We start from the raw sequence: 23,416 nt of genomic DNA, 5'->3' as shown, positions 1-23,416 counted from the left end.
GTCCAATTCAACAGTTTGGGAACCCATGGTGCCGTTATTTTGGGCTATTGAAGGTATTCGTGAATGATATACTCCACACTAACAATACTAATGCCGAGTTCAGTCGAAATTTTTTGAAGATTCATGCTGTAGTCCTCCAAAATAAGTTGGTGTATGATGTGACGTTGTTAGCGGTTGAAGATCAAACCATATTTGAACGCTTTGGCCCATTTAAAAACAGCAGACTTATCCATGTACTCAATACCGACTTTATTTCGTAGTCGAGGCACAATTTTCGTGTTTTTAATACCTTCCCACAACAAGAGGACGAATGACAATACGTTGCGCAAAGGCAGTCGGCACTTGACGTTCACTATGTTATTAAAGGAACCTGCAAACACATAATCAAGCCGCGACATACAGGCGCGCCATCGACAACGTTTGTTTCGATCATATTTGAACCGCCCCTCGTATATTAAATACGAACTAAACGCAAGAAAAAAATATTAATTATTAAATTCATTATCTTTGATATTAATGAACATTCGAAACGCCTTCGAGTTCCGTATTTTCCTGACACCTTCAAAACTAACCCAATTTACACATTTTTCTATCGAAGGATTTCATCGTCGATCGAACCGGATATTTACGTCTCAAAACGTTAGATGGCGCTACACCGAGAATAGCCCGAAACGAAATTCGTACGACGCAGACATAGTCGATCGAAGTGTGCCGCTATATCGCGCATAATCGTTCCGCAACCCCAGGATAGTCCTTCTTACGTAAAGGGTAGTAGACGGAACAGTTGAAAGACGATGGCTGATAAAAAAGTGAACGAATTTTATACACGGCCACCAGTTTTGACCAAATGGGAAGGATTCAAACAATTCCTGTGGAATCCGGAAACGAAACAATTCCTCGGTAGAACAGGGGCTAGTTGGGGTAAGTATTTAATATCGTTGTCTTTTTCCAGACATTTATTAATAACTAGGGTTTTTGGTTTATGATAGTATAATTTACGAATTAAAAAAAAATGTTGTGGAAATTAAGTATATATATATATATATATATATATTTATAGTTTACGGAAAAAATATTTTTTTACAAAACATCTTATATTTTTGATAGTTTTATAATTACGTAACGAACAACCTGGTGTATTTCAATTGAATTTCGAAAAAAAAAAAATAAAAAAATTCAAACTAGACTTGACCTATGACCTTTTCTATTTTAAAATTAAATTGTTTTAACCTCCTTGTATGGAACCTCAAATTCTTTATGAAAAATTTGGTTTTCTAAAGTTGGCTTCAACTATTTTCGGGTGTTTTTATGTTGTTCTACTTAATTTGACTTTGAAAGTCTTCGTAATGGCGTCTTGTATGTAGATCATGGAGGACGCCGCCCGTTTTAGCAAAATTACTTTCGTGGAAATTCGATTTTCTAGCCGAAAATCTCAATAAAATAAGGAAGTTAATAAAATTTTAATATTTTTTCGAGAAAATATCGTCGCGACAGTGGGTGGACCCACTTTTTTTGTTAAATCTATATTCAATCGTAGTTACGTTTGATTATGACGTGTATCTTTGTTTGTCGAAAAGTGAAATGGTTTTTAAATAAATCTACTTTCAAAAAATATTCATACTATATTCAAACCTAAATACAAAGTAGAAAGCCGAGATTAAAATTAGGATCACCCAGTAAATACGAATTTTAATTGTTTTGGTTTGTTGTTCGGTTGCATCATAGTTTTGATTGCTTGAATGAACAAAAAGTTTTTGTTGTTTTGATAAACGTTTGAAAAAAAAAGCATATTGAAGCATAAATTCTGTGATTGCTACACAAACTGTGGCTGCTTCAAAACGAGACAAGACTACAACAGCTAGAGGTGTTTCTAATGCTGTGAAAAACCGAACGGAAAGACAGTTTCCCTTCGAAATCATCTACAAATGACGGACTCGGATAGATGTGGCAACAACGAAGCGTGCTAAAACGTGTATTGCCCAGAGACTTCCATATATACCCCATCAATAACTGATATTAGCAAATGGTACTTGACAGAGGTTCTAGAAGACCATGTTGTACCATTCATGGTTAATCTTGGAGACGACGCAACCTTTATGGATGATAATGCACGGCGGAGTATCCAAACTAGGTCCAAATCACTTCGTTTGGCTTGTTAGCAATCCCATTGAACACATTTGGGATCAGATGTAGAGATGTTTACGGAGACATCTGCCGGCTCCCAGAAATTCTAGAGATCTTCGCGACATACTGGCGCAGGAATGGGTCAGTCTTTCCCAGAACGTGATGCAAACGTGTATTGCCCAGCGACTTCCATATATACCCCATCAATAACTGATATTAGCAAATGGTACTTGACAGAGGTTCTAGAAGACCATGTTGTACCATTCATGGTTAATCTTGGAGACGACGCAACCTTTATGGATGATAATGCACGGCGGAGTATCCAAACTATGTCCAAATCACTTCGTTTGGCTTGTTAGCAATCCCATTGAACACCTTTGGGATCAGATGTAGAGATGTTTACGGAGACATCTGCCGGCTCCCAGAAATTCTAGAGATCTTCGCGACATACTGGCGCAGGAATGGGTCAGTCTTTCCCAGAACGTGATGCAAACGTGTATTGCCCAGCGACTTCCATATATACCCCATCAATAACTGATATTAGCAAATGGTACTTGACAGAGGTTCTAGAAGACCATGTTGTACCATTCATGGTTAATCTTGGAGACGACGCAACCTTTATGGATGATAATGCACGGCGGAGTATCCAAACTATGTCCAAATCACTTCGTTTGGCTTGTTAGCAATCCCATTGAACACCTTTGGGATCAGATGTAGAGATGTTTACGGAGACATCTGCCGGCTCCCAGAAATTCTAGAGATCTTCGCGACATACTGGCGCAGGAATGGGTCAGTCTTTCCCAGAACGTGATGCAAAGCATGCTTCGTTGTTTGAACCGGTTCACCAGGTTACAGGGGAACTGCAGAAAACCTGCAACACCGACGATTTGGGATCGTAACCTTATAAGCATCCATCCCAGGGTCACAGTTCTACGGGAGAATTAGTCTGTTGGCTAAACACTCTTGTCGTCTTGGTCTGGACGTTCAAAAACTTATATAATCGAACAGTGAGTTCAAAATAAAGTGAATTACCGAACAGTATAAAATACAAAACTCGGGTAACGATTTTGGTACCGGAATTCCGTTCACGTATTTGATATTTAATTCAACGAGGTTCGTTGAAAACTTTGGTTGAGTAATTGCTGTTAGAAAGATGAAATTTCTCGAACGAAAATACGAAGCATTTTATTAAATACTGCATTGAATTGTTTAATGTTGTCCGTGCTGTATATAAAAACGTATTGCTATTTGTTAATTCCGCTAAAACTTTCGATATGTTCTATAATCAATTCCAATCAACCTTCGAATTTATTGGGATCAATAATATAGACTGTATCTCCAATAAACGGATTTGATTAGAATACAAATTAATTCAACGGAGTATATGAATAAATTTAAACGACAAACAACATTTAACTTCAACCGCAGTACTTTTCACCATCCTCATTAAATTTGATTCTGATTTTTTTTTTCATCCAAACGTGTCATTAATTTGAGAAAGTAATTTTCTAAAGTAGTAATTAAGCATACTAATTGAGATAGAGGAGATTTGGAGTCGCTTGGAGAGATTATTAATTCATTGCAATTTCCTTTTTCGTAATCGTAATTTTCGCGCGGTAACGCATGTGCAGAGAACTTTGGAATTTTATTAATGTTCACTTTTGAGAGTAATAAACTAAATAAAGAAAAAATAATTACAAATTAATCTAATATTGCATACAATTAGGAAACTACGTTTGATAAATAATTTCGATCTTGAACGTTTGTTAAGCTACAGAGTGTTCAGGGCCGGATTAAGAATTATAAAGCCCGGGGCTAAAATAATGACGGGGCCCCCTTAAGGAATTCGAAAACCCGGAAAAATTCACAAAATAATATCAATACGTTAGATTTGTGGTATCAACACATCAAAAAATACAGAATGATTTCCAAATGATGGGGCTCTCTGGGACCTGGGGCCCGGGGCTATAGCCCCCCCAAGCCCCTAGCTTAATCCGGCCCTGAGAGTGTTGATTCATCCACGATTTTCACATGAACGATTATGTACTACATAAAAAAACATCAAGAAATTCAAATTCGGTGTAATATATAGGGTTTCCCATTAAAAAAACAAAATAAAAAGATGAAGACATCTACTATTTTTGTTGATAATAGATATAACAAATTTTTTCGTAGCATTTCCACACTCTGTATAAATAAAAAAGACTTACTGTGAAAACATTTCGAAAAAATCGATTTACAATTTTATGAGTAGGTAGCTTTTTCATTTTTACTCTCACCTGACAACCTTATAAAAGTGTGTGCACACTTTTAATTATGGACTTGGACTTTTCGATATAGTTAAGAAAACATGTTGTATTTTGATATACCGCAAATTCTTTCATCAAAAAGTTTAAGAACTTCTTAATAACTTGTTGGAAAGTTGCCCAAACCTCAAGTAAATATTTGTACGAAAAAAGAAAATGTATCAGAGGACTAACAAATACAAATCATTCGGGTACAAATCTGGATGAAGATTTTTTCATTTCTTTTATAGTTCTTAGGTAATTTCTTCCTCATACCATAATATCGTTTCTTTCCATTAAAATAGTCTTTTTCTCGAATGCCATTCCCGTTTTTTTTTCTTTTGAAAGTTTCCATAGTGTACTTCGATTCAGTTCAAGGTTATTCTTGTCATCTCGAACCGGTGACAAGAACTTTGTCAACTGTCGGAAATTCTTTTCTAAACATGTAATTTTCTTCAAATGATTTTCTATTTAAAATTCGCCACATTTCACTTCTTTGATAACTGCTGTAAATCGTAGATTTCCCAACACCAAACGTACTACTAACTAATTTCAATATGTCATCAATATTTCCACATAAATGTTTGTTAATTATTCAAAACAATGTTTTTTTTATTAACCCTTTAACGACCGCCGTTTACGCCGCCCTTCCAAATTTTCCCTAATCACATTAGAATTGTTCAGAATACACAACTTGGTCTTCCTTACTATATGGAAAAACCTTTCGGAAGATTTGTCGGATAGAAATTCTTGGAATGTCACGAGATTCGCTACTTAAGTTTTAATATATGGCAACACTGATATGAATACGTCAAATGTCATATCTCCATCGCGATTCGTGGTTTTCCGAAACCAATCGTGAACGCGCTTCGCTACAGGATGAATTTCGTAAAGCTCGTCGTGCAAAATCGGGCGTTGTGCCAAAAAACATCGATACTATGTAAGTTAATTGATATTGCAATTGTAAGGTTGAGCCAAGTATGGTTTTCAAAAGATTTGTGGTGTCAATTAGAGCAAAGAAAATAACTAGACAGTCGACTATTCATGGATCTATGCATATAAACCCTAAGCACAACGTAGAACGTTTAATTCTGAGTTGAACACTTGTGTTTGTTTGCCAAAAAGTGTGGGTTATCCACCGTACAATCCTTGTTTGACACCCAATTATTTCTTCTTATTCTTGTCAACGTTTTTCTATACCTGAAGAAGCAGTTGATGCGTTCAAATCACGTTTTGGTGATACCCCAATCGGAAGATCCATAACTTCAGATTGACATGATGCAAGACAACACGCAATGCAAGAAAATACACGCAATTCCTTGCAAGATTAAAATATTACGTAGACAAAGTTTGCACGTCGCTTGACGTTATGCAAGTCTCTTGCCATTGCATCATTGTTGGCAATAATAAAAATTCCAAATTGCATCAATGCTGCCTTGCTTCTGTAGACTGATGAACAGAAAAGAGCAACCAGGCGTTGGAGGGCCAGGCCCTGGCTAGATAGAACAAAGGGAGTTTAGCTTTAGAATTAGACGAAGAAACACACAAAAACTAGTTTAGAATAGATGAAGAATTATTTGAAACACTCCTAAGGAAAATAAAACGTAATATCAACAGATCTGAAACTCAATTCTTTCTAGAATTGCAACTTGCATCTAATAAAAATCGTATCAAACCGATAAAGTCGCAAGTGCGAACTCTTGCATCAAACAATCAGCCGAACTGCATCTGTGCATAATTTGATCAAAAAGTCTTCCAAATGCATTGCATTTTGTCTTGCAATGCATAGCATTGTGTTTTGCAATACATTGTACGTGGTCTTCCATTGCATTGCACTTTGACTTGCAATGCATTGCACTTTGACTTGCAATGCATTGCATTTTGTCTTGCAATGCATTGCACTTTAACTTGCAATGCATTGCAAGTTGTCTTGCATTGCATTGCATGTTGTCTTGCAATGCATTGCACTTTGACTTGCAATGTATTGCACTTTGACTTGCAATGCATTGCATTTTGTCTTGCAATGCATTGCACTTTAACTTGCAATGCATTGCAAGTTGTCTTGCATTGCATTGCATGTTGTCTTGCAATGCATTGCACTTTGACTTGCAATGTATTGTACGTTGTCTTGCATTGCGTTGCACGTTGTCTTGCATTGCATTGTAATTTGTCTTACATTACATTGTACGTTGTCTTGCAATGCATTGCACTTTGACTTGCAATGTATTGTACGTTGTCTTGCATTGCGTTGCACGTTGTCTTGCATTGCATTGTAATTTGTCTTACATTACATTGTACGTTGTCTTACATTGCATTACACGTTGTTTTGCATTGCATTGCACTTTGTCTTGCAATGTATTGTACGTTGTCTTGCATTGCGTTGCACGTTGTCTTGCATTGCATTGTAATTTGTCTTACATTACATTGTACGTTGTCTTACATTGCATTACACGTTGTTTTGCATTGCATTGCACTTTGACTTGCAATGTATTGTACGTTGTCTTGCGTTGCATTGTAATTTGTCTTACATTACATTGTACGTTGTCTTCCATTGCATTGCACTCTGACTTGCAATGCATTGCACTTTGACTTGCAATGCATTGCATTTTGTCTTGCAATGCATTGCACTTTAACTTGCAATGCATTGCACTTTAACTTGCAATGCATTGCACGTTGTCTTGCATTGCATTGCATGTTGTCTTGCAATGCATTGCACTTTGACTTGCAATGTATTGTACGTTGTCTTGCATTGCGTTGCACGTTGTCTTGCATTGCATTGTAATTTGTCTTACATTACATTGTACGTTGTCTTACATTGCATTACACGTTGTTTTGCATTGCATTGCACTTTGTCTTGCAATGTATTGTACGTTGTCTTGCATTGCACTATGTCTTGCATTGCATTGTACGTTGTCTTGCATCATGTCAAGCGGCGTTTAAAACAAGTGTTTCAATTATATGACTTGTGACCGTGTACATTAATATCGAATTGGCTTTGAAAAATGAAATTATTTGTAAATTTGAAAAAATCGTGATTCGAATCAAAATATCAAAAATAAAATTTTGAGAATGTGGAAATTTAAACTCAGTCAACCGTTTTATTACTGATTTAAATCCATTTACCCCTCCGCTTTTATCGTGAGTGGCGATGTTTGGGTGTATGTATTGATCGAATCGCTTCTCTCTCTCTCTCTTACTCTCGTCTTTCCATTTCCACATTTATCCAAAAGCAAAGTTAAACTGACCTAGTTATACTTTCTACTGATACGGAACCGAATACTGCGCCTGTTTCCATGATTCGTTGACATCGGGGAGAACAAATAACGATAGATTTTTGAAGCGTAGACTGAAGATTGTTTTTAAATTAAATAAAATAGTAGATTTATACTGAAAAATCTACAAAAGATATAGGGGATGAATTTCGTTTGTTATTTTCATACATCATTATTCATCAGTCATATCGATATATAATACCTACATCAAAAACGATAAAGTTTTGGAAGTGAAAATTCGCAAAGAACATAGAGTATATTGATTGAAAAGAAGAGACAATTTTTGGTAACAGGCAAATAGTTTTAGATTCCCGCAATATAAGTTCCGAGTTTCGAGATGTGCAATCAGAAATTTTTGCCTTTCCCCTGTTGGTTTAATGAACAATATTCAGCAATGCCTTTTGGTAAATCATCTACCAATCACATGAATAAGCGACTGTTATTTTTTCTTGACCAATATCAGAGGGTTTTTCGAGGAAATCGAAGCATATAGTCGAACAAAAACAATCCCTCATTAGGAAAAAGTTCCCGTGCCTTTGGTATTAAAAAAAGCTCAAGTAGTTCTGAAACAGCTTCTGTCAGTCTTCAAGCACCGTATTTAACTAACAAATTGGAGCTCAATAATCTCATAAGAGATTTGGATTTGCCGAAAGAAAGAGCTGAATTGTTGCAGGCTTGATTTCAAAACTAGGTTATGAACATGAAGAAATGGAGACTTTCCATTGATTCCTCGAAGCCAAGTCTAACGGAAATAAAGAAACATAAAACAATAAATGAAACTAGCGTTAGAGAAGATAGATACAGCAAACACAATGGTTAATCTGTGCAGATTTGAAAGTTGTTGCTTTGGTTTTAATACTACAAACCGGAAATTGAAATAATGTTGCTCTAATGCGAGCGGAGCAGTGGTTAACCTCGAAAAGATGATATTGCCACATTCGCACATCAAATTAGGGCTATTCGAAAATTTTGAAAAAGCCATGGACAAAGATGGAAGCGTTTGTCAAAGTTACTGAAAACTTTTTGGGCACATTATGAATTTGTATGTAACAACGACAAATGGAAAGCTCTATCAAGAAAAATTGGAACCAGCAATGCTTGCAGACTACTGTTTTATATATACTTAACACTGGCAAACAGTCTTCAACAAGTACATCATCATCATCGACAGATTTCTTTGAGTTCCTTATTTTTTTATCACACCTCGTACAAAAAAATTGTAAAACACGTCAAGTTAAACATTTATCGCAAAGTGAAAGTTTTAATACGAAAACCACAATTTTTTAATTGGGAAAACATGACGCGCAGGGCCGAAAATTCAACATACTATATTTCACAAAAATGTGGCGTGACTCGATTTTTTTTTCACCTTTTATTATTCAGTTTTTCTATAAAATTACGAATCACGTAATATCATGCACGAGGAAAATATTAAAATTCTTTTTATTGCCTAGTGTTTTTTTATAAAATTGTAATTATTAACCTGATATACATTTGACTGATATATTTTTTTTTTTTTTCAGGAAAAATATTGTTATTTTATTTAATATTCTATGCCGTTTTAGTAGGATTTTTTGCTGCTTTGTTAGCAGTATTTTATCAAACTTTAGATACCAAGAAACCTAAATGGGAATTAGACAATGGTTTAATTGGTAATAATCCAGGTAAGTAATTTCTTTTTTATTCACTTGAGGTTGAGTTTCTTCTTCCTTCTGACGTTTTCTTCAGAATTCTCTATCTCGATCTTTTGTTTGAGAATTAATAATTCCGAATTGTTTTAATTTGCTGTGACTTTGTCTATTTTGAAGCTTCTATCCTCCAAATGTACCACCAACAAACTCAAAGTAGAGTCCTTGTTAACACCCCGTGGTGACTTTGCCCATTTTTAAGGTTTACAATCAAATTTCCGATATTTTTGGATGAATTTTCCAGAAAAAAAATCGCCCCATTTGTGCCACTATGATCTGAAACTACTGGATTACCATTTTTTCTAATACATCACTGAAGCTTGTCACGCCATTATTGTGGTAACTCCCCGTGTGGGTAATTTTACACTCTGGCATGTTTGAAGGACCAGGATTGAAATAAAAAACAAAATTAAATTTACTTTAGTGTATATTTGTATAGAAAAAATCTTCATAAACTTGAATGACACCAAACTTAATTTAGATCACACTTTAGAAACCCCTAATGGAAATAAAGGATGGCCAAATAAACAATTTAATACAAACATCAAAAAAATGAAGAAATATTTGGAAAAATCTTGAAAAAATGGAAAACTCCTCTTCTTTCTTGTGGAATATCTGCTTTGAGAACAACGTCTGCGTTTTGAATGCTCGGCTCATCTAAAATTCCATGGAATCTGAATGTTTTTCCCTTATCAGATGTTCGCAAAAATGAAACTTTTATGTTTCCATCAATACAAAAGTTTCCTATGTTTGCCATTTTATGTACCAGTGATTTCTTTCCTTCAAGTTCAGTAACAACAAGGAAATCTCCAACATTGTATGTGATGTTATGTGGTTCCATGCGTTAGCCAGAGGAAACAGTCTAAAGTCTTCTTCTTCGTGGTCCGACTGCGGAACTACTTTTGAATAATATCAAGATTCAATTATCTAGTGAAAGAAACCTGACAGAGGAGGCACGAACACAACCGATGAAAGCTTCAAAAGACACAGAGCAAAACCATAAAACTATAACTATAAAACGTATGTAAAACCTCAGAAACCAGAGCCGAGTCATCAACAATAAAAAATAAAAATAATGAGAACCACGGAAATGAAAATACTGCGAACCATCAAAGGAGTCACCCTCAGGGATCCAATAAGGATTGATGACATAAAAGAAGAATTGGACGTACAGGATGTGGTGAGATGGGTCAGGGTACGAAAAAGATTCTGGAGGAATCACGTCGAAAGAATGTCAGAACACACGCGGACCTGTAAGCAAACCACCAAAGAGGTGGTACGAGAGCTGGAGTTCTGCTTCTCAGGAAGATTGCCAAACGTACAGGATTGAACAGGACCTGGTCCTATTGAAAGAGGAACAAGAAGATGAGGAAGGAAAAAAATAGGAAAATAATTACAATAAACTAATATTTCAAAATTAGTTTTGAAATCTTGGTAAAGAATTTTCGAAATGGAGAATAGGATAAATGATGAAATGATTGAATTCAAACATTTTGTTCAATTTGTAATGTAGATACATGGGCAAAGAGACCGCGTTTTTTTGGTGAAGTGCGAGATGATTTTTTAATTATAATTAAAAGAAAAACAACACTATGAAACACTTGTTGAATGTTTGGTAGAGAAAACAGCGGTTTGGAATGATGAAAAATTCCTAGACCGCCAAAAACGCAGTGGTGCCAACGGTACATCTGGGAAAGTTGATCCAAGTACATTAGGCGCCTCTGGTGTCACTTGGATCGACTATTTTTAAGTACATTTTCTCAAAAACTGAGTAATAATTAAAGATAGTTCCGAATTGTTTTAATTTGACTATTTTGAAGCTTCTTCTTCTTCCAAATGTACCACCAACAAACTCCAAATAGAGTCCCTGATAACACCCCGCGTTTTTTATGTACATAAAAGTTTTAAATTGTTAATTTCCGAAAGATATTGTCTCAGAATGTTTTCGAAACAACACAGTAATCAGACACATCAATTTTTTAGAATTTTTATCCAAAATAAACGTTGCGAAAACTTGACGGATGTCAATCGGTTAATTAAACGTAAATTAGTTAATAAGCTTCATCAAAATTTCTACTAGTCGTTGAATGATGAAGACACTCCGCCCGAAACAAAATTAGTTATAAAACAGAAAAGACTATAAATAATTTATAATCGCTAAAACCAAAAGAAAGAAACTTCAGTGTAGATAAATCGCAGTTGTAAATACATGTTTGGAAAGCTTAGACTTTCTTCTATTTTTTTGACATAATCGCCGATCAATGCACGATAACTGTGACGTAGAAGATGGCCTCCGCTGCACGCTTAAACCTCTTCGTCGGCTGTTAAATGCCTTCATTCCAAATGTTTCTTTATGGAAATCACTGAGGGCCATGTAAGGCTTGTAAGAGGCTGTATCACACTCAAACACTTTTCCTTTCAAGCATTCCGGAATAAATATCCACCGGAGAAATATTTTTTACACAAAAAACACGAATCACAGAGCGTACTTCGCACCTGCCTTGAGGATCAAATATTTCACGTCTACCAAGACAAGAACAAACGTTGTAGACTGCTCACAGGGGTTGAAACTGGGAGAAAGGGATCCAGGACCCTTACACCTACAAACAAATGACTACAAATCCATTATACTTGAAGTTTACGTTTAATAGTGTGAAGTGGACGATTTTTAGTTTCATAATCTTTCGATTTATAACTACTATACTCAAAGTTTATTTGATGTTTGACTGCTCGCTCGGGGTGAGTACATAGGCGAGACTCGTTTCGTGCACCGGCAACCCGGCTTTAGATTTATTTCGGTTCCATTCATAGGCAACCCTGTCTACTAGTGACGGTATAGATCGGTTTGTTGGTGGGGTTGACAGTTCTTCATCGAATAAAGTTGCAGGGGACAGTCTGACGTTTGAGTCGAATTCTCCATTAAATCGCGACCCAAAAGATCTATTGTATCCCACTGTAATACTGGGGATCCCAGTGTGATTGTAGCTGCCGTCTTCTATTTCACAGCTTCCAGATGTAGCGCTCTGGAGTTTCAGAAAATTTGGAGGTTTCGTCATCTGCACAGCGGAACCTGCACGCTTCATTCTCTGTTAATTCTAGGGTCTTCAAGCGCCCATTGAGACGACAGTGCCCCAACAGGCCTGTTTGTATTTATTGGTTGCTTTTACCAAGTTGATACATTCCCAGGAATGTCGTTGCTTGTCCCAACCTTCTGTAGATTGTCCCAGTAATTCGTTTTGCCCCTATCCAAATTTGTTCTCTATTGTTTTGTAACTGATAGGGTTCAGATTGTATGAAGGGTTTGTCTGCTTCTAATTTAGAGAGTCTGTCGACTATTTCGTTCACTTCGGTGTGTCCTCGGAGTGCATGGTAACTCGTTTAGCTCATCCAGGTTAGTCTCGATTTAATGGCGTTGGAGCTAAGAGCTCTATTAGATGTTTGAATCTTTTTCTTCCACGACTAAAACGAAAAAGTGACAACCTTCTTGGATGTCAACCTAAGTCCTCCACGACCTATGACATTATTCGTATACAGGTTTGCCTATATAAAGGAAACCGACTGTAATATTGTGACTTGATTATAAAGAAACCATTTCCTATTTATCTTTCTGTTCTAGGTTTAGGTTTTAGACCTATGCCACCAGAATCGAATGTAGAGAGTACATTAATTTGGTATAAAAGCTCCGATAAGGGGAATGTGCATTATTGGCAGGAAGAATTACGAAAATTTTTAAGGCGTAAGTATTCAACTCATATAGGATTCTTTAATAAAATTTAAAGTTAATAGCGTAGTGAACCGTCAAACACTTCGACCTTCTGATAGACCCTACTTGACATTACCAACGTCCTTGGTGAAGCCGAACAGGCGTTTTGACTTGAACTTATCGCCGTCGTTTACGGTTTGATCCTTCTCAATGCACCAAAGGCACTCAGGATACTCCGTGGTGCCCTTAGTGTGGAGGTGCGTACCTGAATGAAATTCCAATCACTATTCGAATCCCGCGCCTATTTAATTGGAGCAGTTGTTTGGTAAGAGAGACACTTATGTCATCGCTTTTTTCATGACACGTGTCTTCATTCACCTCCACGGAGACGTTTAGCCACACCAAAAATGTTCTGGACCTATCGGTGGATTTGCCGATCCCAGTCTAACAAATGAGTCCGCTTCATCTTGCAGTGACATTCATTCTGGAGCCGTGGGCTTGGAGTCACCAGTTCATTGCTCTCTCTTTCTCTACCTCAATGATCTGTGTGTTAAAGCCCTTATTATTAACGACCGTAGGCTCCATTTGGTCACAGCCTGTGAAAATGATTGGACCCTGACCTTTACGTTGCCAGTTGGTCCAACCTGCAGTTCTTTGAGGATGTTCTGTCTGTTTGCTGTCCTCAAGGCTTCATTCAGGTATTAATATTATCATCGCATATACACAAAATGATGTTTCAATTTGAATTTAAATTTTATTTTTCAGTTTTATCATTCTGTATACTTTTGTTTCCTTATGATTGCATTTTCTTCTTCAGCTTACCATAAAGAGAATAATCCACATTATAATAACGTAGAACAGTGCAGTATGTTTGTCAGCCCTACGCCCGGTAAAGTTTGCGATGTAAAAATGACACCCCAGAAATGGCATCCTTGCTTAGACGAAGCCGGTTTCGGTTTTGAAGACGAAAAAGGTGGACCATGCATTTTTCTTAAACTCAATAAAGTAAGTTGAATCAAATCACCCCTCAATTACAATGTTTTCATTATTAATTTGAGATTTTTCGAAATAAATTTCCAGTTTCTTTCCAATTTTCCAAATGTAGATAGTTTCCGAACGGATTCTTTATAAATTTATATATTTAACAAAAATTTGACTACAAACAATTATAACTATCATCAATAATGGCTGACATGTTTACGTGGCTGTAGCATAACGCCGACTGACGCCTGAATGTCAACAATTGCGAAGTGTGTAGTGCGAGAGAAAATTGGAGCCACGGAAAAGATATTAATAAAGAAAATGAAAGTTTTAGAGAAGATATCAAAGAAGAGGTGAGAAAAATTGAAAGGGGCAATGGACACAAAAGTAATTGAAAAAAAGAAATAAGAGAAGATGTAGCAGAAGAAAAAATTACATAGATAACAAGGAAAATTCAGTAGACAAAGCAGTAATGGCGAATCTGCGGTTTTCTTTAACCATTTTGTTAACTCGTCGAATCAGGTCGTCTGAAACGACAGATTTGCATCCTTGGCTCCCTTCGTCATGCCATCTTTAAACTTTCCACACCATTTACGTACAATACCATCACTCATGAAGTTTTCCCCATACACACGATTCATTCTCCGATTGATTCCTACAGCCTGTTGAAAACGAATTACATTTGGCTGGAGCATCAATAATGGAGATGTAGCACAACGCCGACTGACGCCTACAGCGAATGCCCGCTTTCATTTGTCCGAGTAGCGTCTGCACGGAGCGATCGCAGGTTGCGGTTTCAATAAAAAACTAGTAAGTAACTCGGAAAATTTTGGTTAAAATAAAAAGGATAACAGAAAAGAAACAGAAAACTTGGAAGGAAAATTTGGATAAAACTAAGTAAAAGTAACATGATTATAGAAGAAAGAAAAAAAGCAGAAAGTACGAAAGTACCAAAATATTAAAACTAAACTTTGAGACCTTTGATCCTGAAGAAATTTCATATACATAATGCACTTAAAATGAGGAAGTATCAACCACGTGGTGGTTCGGCGGAAACGCCTACATTTGGAGATATGGAAGTTCGAATTTGAAGTCTTGTACTGGCGTAGTGATAGAACACCAAAAAGGAGCAACGGATAAGTCGTGGTGGACATTCAAAGGCACAAACCTATCCAAATCAAGCCAGAATTAACCCTGCAATATTTTAGATGAGTACCACTTTGAATGGATGCAGATTAGGACTGACCACGTAACTTTGACCTCGAATCAACCTATCCTGGATCGGAATGGATGTGGATTGGAAAAACTGCCTCAAAAAAAAAAACAATTCAAAGCTTCACTCATATTGATACATTTTTCTCTGATGATATGGGTTAGTTTCTATCGATACCTTGTTCCAGATTTACAACTGGTATCCAGAATATTATAATTCGACGAACCTGCCCGATTCCAGTGTGATGAGCGAATATTTAAGAAAAGATATCTTGGATGCCGAAACCAGAAATGAGGTAAAACTTGTTATTTACATTAAATAAATCATAATTTTCCGCTAATTTTTCATGTAGCACCAAATGGTATGGGTGACGTGCGAAGGAGAAAATCCTGCCGATAAGGAAAACATCGGTCCGTTACGATATATACCTCAACGAGGTTTTTCATCACAATATTTTCCTTTCAAGAACCAGGACGGTTATCTTTCACCGTTGGTGGCCGTCCATTTTGAAACACCAAAACGTAAGTAACTTAAACCATTATTAACGGTATCGTCGAAATACACATTAAAACTAACGTATGCTTAAGTCTTCTTCTTAGGCAACGTTCGAATGGTCTAAAAAAAAAGTCTAAGGTCTTATCTTCTTGCTTCAGCATCCACTATATTCTCCAGGTTCGGTTTCCAGCGACCGATAGTTGCTTCCAGATTAGTCAAATTAGGAAATCATCACTCAAAGAAAAGCTGATTCAGATACCAAAGAAAAATTGTATCTAAAAGCTTGAAAAGCGCTGAAATTTCTGAAATAGATGCTTTCCTATTGTCCATTTTCTCTAAGAACGCCTGGACCGGAATGCTGTTCAGCTTCTGCGTCTGAACAGTAGGAAAAATGAGGCAACGCCACCATGTCATGGCGCAAACGCCAATTGTATAGGCGGGCAACTTTTCATTCGCGACAAATTTTCTTGCTGGCCATTGGGCGTTCTATCTCTTCCAATTACTCCCTACCTTCTAGGAATATCTTGAATCATAAAAAAAGACCCGATCTAGCTACGGCACTATCACCTCCTCAACAATGAAATCTTCTATTCAACAGAAAACGCACACGTTCTGGCAACATCGAGGACAAGTGTACGAACACAAAAACTAATTCAGCTTTTTTATCGACAACCAGAGACGGGATTTTTATTTTATATTCCTTCAGTTATGGTTAGGTGGTTAGTTTCATGGCCAAGCTTTACACAATCTTTGGTTGCGTATCGCTGCTCCATGATTCTCCATGAAGAGGAGTTTCGATAAGGGTTCACAGTACAAGCGATCTGTTCTCTGTCAATTTTTTCCACGTTTCCAAACTTGCACGTGTAAACCGCCCCTTTCACGATAGTCTCATATATCCAAATATTTTAAGACTCTCTCGATTTCTGTTTTTTTGTTATCGAACTCGGCGTTGAGCCACGTCTTGCAAATACTGCTCTGGATGGGATTTTGTTGGATAGCTCGGAAGAGCATCTTCCGTAGAAGTATCGGTAAAATTGAGTCACGTCAACGACCTTTCTTCTATGATCAAATCACTCCAAGTTTCTGGTCAACTCCGGGTCGACTATAAGTCGAATTGTTCCCTTCTGTTTTGAGTCGAGTATGCTTGAGAATCGGGCTCCAAATGATCGTGCAATACATCAACTATCTACTTGTAGATGTTTAGAAGCTTTTGCGAAGTATATAGATTATTGGTCTTGAAGAAAGTTCCAAGCAAACAACAACACTTAATCTTCTTCATAAAAAGAATCGAAGTTGGGGTTTTATTAAGAACCAGCACAATTAGAAGACGTCCTTTGTTTTTGTGTAGGTTGTACATTCAAATGTTTTCCTGGAGATTCAGAAGCGGCGATAGGGTAGGACGATCACCCAGAGCGACGGACTTAAAGGGGCGCAATTGGTGAGGTATTAGAACGGGCCAAACAATTTGTTATCTTGGCAACAGCGTGGAATGGAACGTATTATCCAATCGTGTCTTAGAAATTTCGCCCAGGGTGCATTGGGCACGAAATTGTCGCTCTATTTTAGTATAAGATTTGTTTTTATTTATATTTTTTTCTAATGGAAAATGATGGGGATTTAAATTTGTTTTAGGTGGTGTATTGATTAATATCGAATGCAAGGCATGGGCCAAAAATATCATCCACGATCGCATCGACAGACGAGGGTCGGTTCATTTCGAACTCATGATAGATTAAAAACAGTAATATCATCAAGTAGGCCAAATAAGGGCTCTGACAACTGCCATCAAGTAAAATCGCAAAGGGGCTCGCATTTTTAGTATTCAAAATTTCCATAAATAACAGATTGGTGACGGTCTAGATAGTTTAGTTGTATTAGTTCACGATTTTCAAATCTGCCATCACCGTTAGAACTCGTAATGATCGATTCGGAAATATTTAGTCGTTTTCAAACAAAAATTTTGTGTTATTTAACTTTATAACTTCTTTTTATTTCGACTATGTGTTTGCGGATCGTCGAAATTGTAAGTTTAGGTTGCTTTTGGCCGCCTATCACTGACTTCCATAGGTGTACCCAGGGTAATCGTCAATGGAGGTGAATTATTTGCAATTTTCCATTAAACAATAACAGCTTTGTTTTTTTTTTATTCCATCAAACGATACAAAAATGACACTGATTTCCAAGAGATTTTTATTATTAACGTGGTTAGAATAAAACTTCGTTTAATTCGAAATAGTTTCGTTGTGAAAAGTGGTTCCGAAGATGAAATCAATCTTGAAGCATCATGGAGAACCAATCGATTCCCAAATTACACACACGGTGTACCAAAAGTTGCTTCTACCAGATTAAGAATTATCTCCACTCCAAAAATTAATTGACAACCATCAACGTCTCAAAATTTCAACTAAAATATAACCTCAAACTTTTGAAACTTCCTAACACATATTGAACTAAAAACTGTACAATTAAAACCCTAAAAACGCGTTGAACAAATTGAAATTTCAATCTTCTCAATTTATATGCCCAGTTGAGTTGAATTAAGACTCAAATACCCACATTTGTGTAAGTTAAACAGCTCAAACTAAACGAAATAACAAATTTTCAAATTGGGTTATGATATACTCAACTTTTTTAATGGAAACAAAGAAGTAGGACGATTTCACCACTTTTAGTTTATTTTGTACAATTTTACAAAAAAATAAAGAATCGAAAACAGGTGAAATGTGGTTCCGAAGATGAAATCAATCTTGAAGCATCATGGAGAACCAATAGATTCCTGAATGACACACACGGTGTACCAAAAGTTGCTTCTATCAGTTTCTCCTTTAAGTAAGAATTATCTCCACTCCAAAGATTAATTGACAACCATCAACGTCTCAAAATTTTAACTAAAATATAAACTAAAACTTTTGAAACTTCCTAACACAAACTGAACTGTATAGTTAAACGCAATTGAGTTGAATTGACACTGAAGTACCCAAATTTGTGTAGTATAAAAATTTGAAATTAAAAAATATGGTAAATTAAATACTTACTTTACCATATCTATCTTCTGAAGAATCGATCAGTTTAGATGGTAGTCCAATGGAATGCTTTAAGCCTGATATACAAGAAGCTAGTGGTGTTTACGTTAATTTTATACTAGTACCACGAAACTCTTCAATTTCTATTGGATGAAATATTGGAAGATTCATTTTTGATATCCACAAAACTATGCAACAACAATAAGAATCCCTAAAACAGAAGAATATTAAGTTTTTAGAAAGAACTAAGTAAACGCTCCAACCAAACAAACATACAAATATGAAGAAAGATAAAAATAAAAAAATGAGATCAATAAATGTAATAATCAAGAAATTTCAGAAAAAAAATCACTCATACCGATAAAATCCGCATTATCAACAGTTTCTTGAAATAGATTATATAGGATCCTGTAAACATTTAAAAAAGTGAATTTTGGAACTCGACCGCCCAATATTTCATCAATATTTTCATTATCGATGTTATTACAACATTTGGTATAATGCAAATTTATTTTTTTTTAATGGTCAAAATTTCTTTCCATTCCCAGAATAAAAATCTTGAAAAAATTATCGTCGGAACACAATTTAATCTGACTTATCACAATAAATTATAAAAAACATAATTGTTATTGATTGTATGGGGTATTCAAATATATATTATAATATTATTTAAAAGCTAAAGACATAGTAGAAGATCCGAATAGCAAATGTCTGTCACTCAACTTATTAATAAATGAAAATAATAATTTTATATCAAGTTTCATTATTCTAGGAAATTGGATGACATATTTCTTCCCGGGCTATAATTAATTATAAATTTATATTATAAATTGCACTCATTTGTTTCATAAATGAATAATGTACCGAAAGTATGAAACCGTATCCATAATTATCCCTGTATACTTCAAGAAATCACAGTAACAAGGAAATTTTTACTACTGACAGTTTTCTATCCAAATTTTAAGATCAAATAGTTGCATAAAACTTTCATTTATGTATGGAGACCTGTTTATATTTTTTTACCATCCTCTCGGTATCCCAGCCATTGTTTTGAAGAATTATTGTCACAAAATTGGAAAAAGCTTGTTATAAAAATATCTGCCAACATTGCAAGTAATCAACAAGATAATAACTATGCAGAAATGAAAGACATTACATTCGAAAAGGCTTTATGACAATTGTTTGTTTTTAAAAACTGTTATTCATCACCAAGACGAACAAAGCAGCTATTCTATTAGTGACAGTTTATTATTAATGCTATCCAGACATTGATTGCAATATATTTAATAGTACATTACACCTTAAGAGAAAAGTAGGGTATTTTGCCCGTTTGCAACCCAGCTGAAGGCAACATCTTTTCCCAATCCTCCACTATTCAATGCTGCTCAGATTTTTGTGGCAATTTTTCGGCATTTCTCTATTATACAATGCTACCAAATTTTTGAGGCAACCCACATACCAGGGGCCAGATGTGAACTTTTGATTCAAAACTTTTTTTGTGTATTAATGAATTTTATAACTATAAAGAATTTTTTAAGTGATGTAGTGCAACAAGAAATTTTTTTGATATTTTGCAGTCACCCACACTTCTTGTCACCAAATTGCAGAAAAGTTTTTGTGATATACTTTCAAATTTGATATAAAATCATTTTCATGACCAACTGGTTGGTTTAAATACGTTTCTTATTGGGATCCTTCGGGTCTTTGTGTTGTGATAGAGACGAATGTGTTATATTATTTCTGTACATAAAATTTCGTTGTGATTTTATAGCATACATATTATTTTATAGTAAAAGTAAGCAGTATTCGTTTGTGCATTGAAAATTATTAAAAATTTAAGCGTAGATGTCCGCATGTACTAAATATTTTCTATTTACCATAAAGTAAAATAAAAAGCTTATTAGTAAATGTCAAGTAACTAATGGAGACTTATTAAATTGTAATCTATTATTCATCTGAGACAATATATAATAAGAGTTCTTCAACTATACTTTCAGTTTGAATAATGAAAAAGACGAAATTTTAATATCAAAAAATATACCTCTCAGATACAGCAGATAATGTTCTTTTAATAATATTTATATTTATACCAACGAAGGGGTTATTGACAGCAATAGGAATTTGTAATAACCAACATACAATACAATGCGATGTATTAATCTACTATCAAATAAACGTTTGTACATCATTTCGAACAACTAATTCATAATAAAAATTCATGATCATCAATCATGGCGGATATTGACATAACATAGCTTTGTTCGCGAGTTTAATTCCATTCAGGCACTGATCGATAGCGCACTTTCAGAACTAATTCGTTCAGTTTTAATTTTATAGGAACAGTTCTATGTTCGCGGGGGACATCAATCGGTTCGGCATCGACTCTGATTATAAACGGCGAACAAAGTTATCGATTATTTTTATCAGTATTTATTTAAATAAATATTTATAGACTACGTTATCTTAAACTGTAACGTTATATATTGTGTAAGTAACAGAAAATTTCGTCTAAGCTATAATATCGTCATTTTAATGCAATGTAAAAAGTTAATATAAACGAAAGTGCAAAAGGTGTGCTATTGCCTTTGAAAAGAATCCAAACACTTACGGACACCTACGAATATGTGTTAAGCACTGTTAAAATGCTATAGTTCTATTATAAGGAACAAAAAGAAGAAGAATATGCAAAAATTAATAATATTGTTATAAATTACCAGAAGATAAGTGTTAATTGTACTTCATAGAGTCTAGATTATCTTAATATTACTAAATAGATAATAACCAGTTTTAAGATTTTCAAATGACAAATTCTACCCGTTCGCAAGATATAGTAGACTGATTATTTTTCAGAATGCATTTTGCATATCAAAGGAAAAGCCGAAACGGCACAATATTATCGACGTACCAATGATAATATTTCATTGAAATTGATAAAAAAAATACCAAACGCACAATAATGTGGAAAGGAAATTATGTGTGACAAAAATTGCAGCCCCTTTCATCGTCGTTACATTTTATGATGATTCTAATTCGTATCCTTGCTTCGAGTCTCATCGGAAAAACCGTCCACACGCAGATCCTGCATTGCGTTTTGCGTCTTTTTTCTTGCTGTTAAAAAAATAGAACCAATAATATAACAGCAATTGATTTGGTACAAATAGATCATGCGAATGGAACAAGAAAAGCATACATCGATATAATATCATTTAAAAAATTGAATTAAATGAGAATTCTAGAAGGTAAACAACATAAATATGAAGAAAAAAAATTGCCCTACTCTCCCCTATGTCATGTGAATGGAACAAAAAATAGAAATGGAGGAAATATGATGTTAAACCTGAAGGAAAGTGACTAAAAAATTGCACTACTTTTCCCTAGTGATCGCAAAATCGGTCCAAACGGCATAATATTACCCACAAAAAATATAATTTAAGAGAATTAATTCCATGACTGATTTGTTTAAAAAGCTGCTCTACTTTCCCCAACTGGACACAGATCCGGCACGGCTTCTTACGTCTTTCTTTTCCACAAATAGAACCAATAAAACAACGGCCACTGATTTGTTACAAATATGTCATGCGAATGAAAATAAAAAATGGTATTGAAAGATAATTCTTGAAGGAAAACTATATATATGTGGAGGAAAGTTGATGTTAGTCCTCAACAAATTTGGCTGATTTGCTAAAAAAATTGCCCCACTTTCCCCTACTGGTTTGTGAATGGTGGTATATTGGTTGAACTGCAAAGAAATATTATCATGGCGTCATCTTAGGTCCTAACCCAATCGAAAGTTATATAATATAATGTTTATTTATGAGATATATTGTAATTTTAAATTTTAATAAAAATCCTAAAAACAGTTATAACCTAGGAATAAACCTGATATCTCAATAAAACGGCAAAATTCGCCCACGAAAGTAATAATTTTGATATGTTGTGCTACATACACATTGTTATTCTGCATTGTATATTACTTAATAAAAATATTATCTATCAGATAGATATTCTAAAGTCATGATCAATAATTAGGCAAATGAATCTCGTAATCAACAAACTGAAAATATACTCATTAATATACTTTTATTATTGTATTTGATTCGTTTCATTCATTCAAGCTTGTAAGATAATGAATGGGAGACACTTTGCTCAAATAGTCACCCAAATCAAACAATGATTATGACTTTGGAATATTCACTGGTAGCAAAATATTAAATTTGTGGTCTAATGTTGAACATAATTTGCATAAGCACGTTGTGGTCAATATAAGTCTAAAAAAATTCTTTGTGCTTAAATGTAATTTTTTAAAGAATATAAATAGCGGTTCTAACACTATAAACGATTGTTTCATTTTATCACCTACCAACATTTCATATAAAACTTCCAAAAATGTGATAATGAAAATAGCTTTTATCACTCTTATCTTTTGAATTTATATTTGCAACGGAAATATTTCTAGTACTTGCCACAACAAAAAATTTAATTCTATGAATTTAGCGGTCAAACCACAGAACAATTACTACAATTCTACGAAGTCTAGATCATAGAGTTAATATCAAGCATATATGTAATACTTCTATATTGTCAGTTTCTGTAGGTTCTACTAACAAATTTTTACTATTATTGAAAGAAAAT

General features: G+C 35.0%; 1 protein-coding gene and 1 long non-coding RNA gene across 2 annotated transcripts; one reads left to right on the top strand and one right to left on the bottom strand.

The window, feature by feature from the left end:
* The first annotated feature begins 698 nt into the window (after positions 1-698).
* LOC130448890 (sodium/potassium-transporting ATPase subunit beta-2) lies at positions 699-18,697 on the top strand. Its single transcript, XM_056786466.1, has 7 exons — positions 699-921; positions 9,205-9,345; positions 12,986-13,105; positions 13,890-14,077; positions 15,454-15,561; positions 15,619-15,787; positions 17,394-18,697. The coding sequence occupies exons 1-7, from the start codon at positions 795-797 to the stop codon at positions 17,495-17,497; spliced, it is 957 nt and encodes a 318-aa protein (XP_056642444.1). The 5' UTR covers positions 699-794; the 3' UTR covers positions 17,498-18,697.
* LOC130448893 (uncharacterized) lies at positions 18,411-23,114 on the bottom strand. The gene is made up of 2 exons (XR_008910388.1): positions 18,797-23,114; positions 18,411-18,649 (listed from the first exon to the last, which is right to left on the bottom strand). It is a non-coding gene; the product is annotated as an uncharacterized LOC130448893 (long non-coding RNA).
* Positions 23,115-23,416: the final 302 nt, after the last annotated feature.

This window comes from Diorhabda sublineata, chromosome 9, assembly GCF_026230105.1.
Source record: "Diorhabda sublineata isolate icDioSubl1.1 chromosome 9, icDioSubl1.1, whole genome shotgun sequence".
Lineage (NCBI taxonomy): Eukaryota > Metazoa > Arthropoda > Insecta > Coleoptera > Chrysomelidae > Diorhabda > Diorhabda sublineata.
The sequence above is the reverse complement of the archived record's forward strand: the minus strand, read 5'-3'. Positions and strand labels throughout refer to the sequence as shown.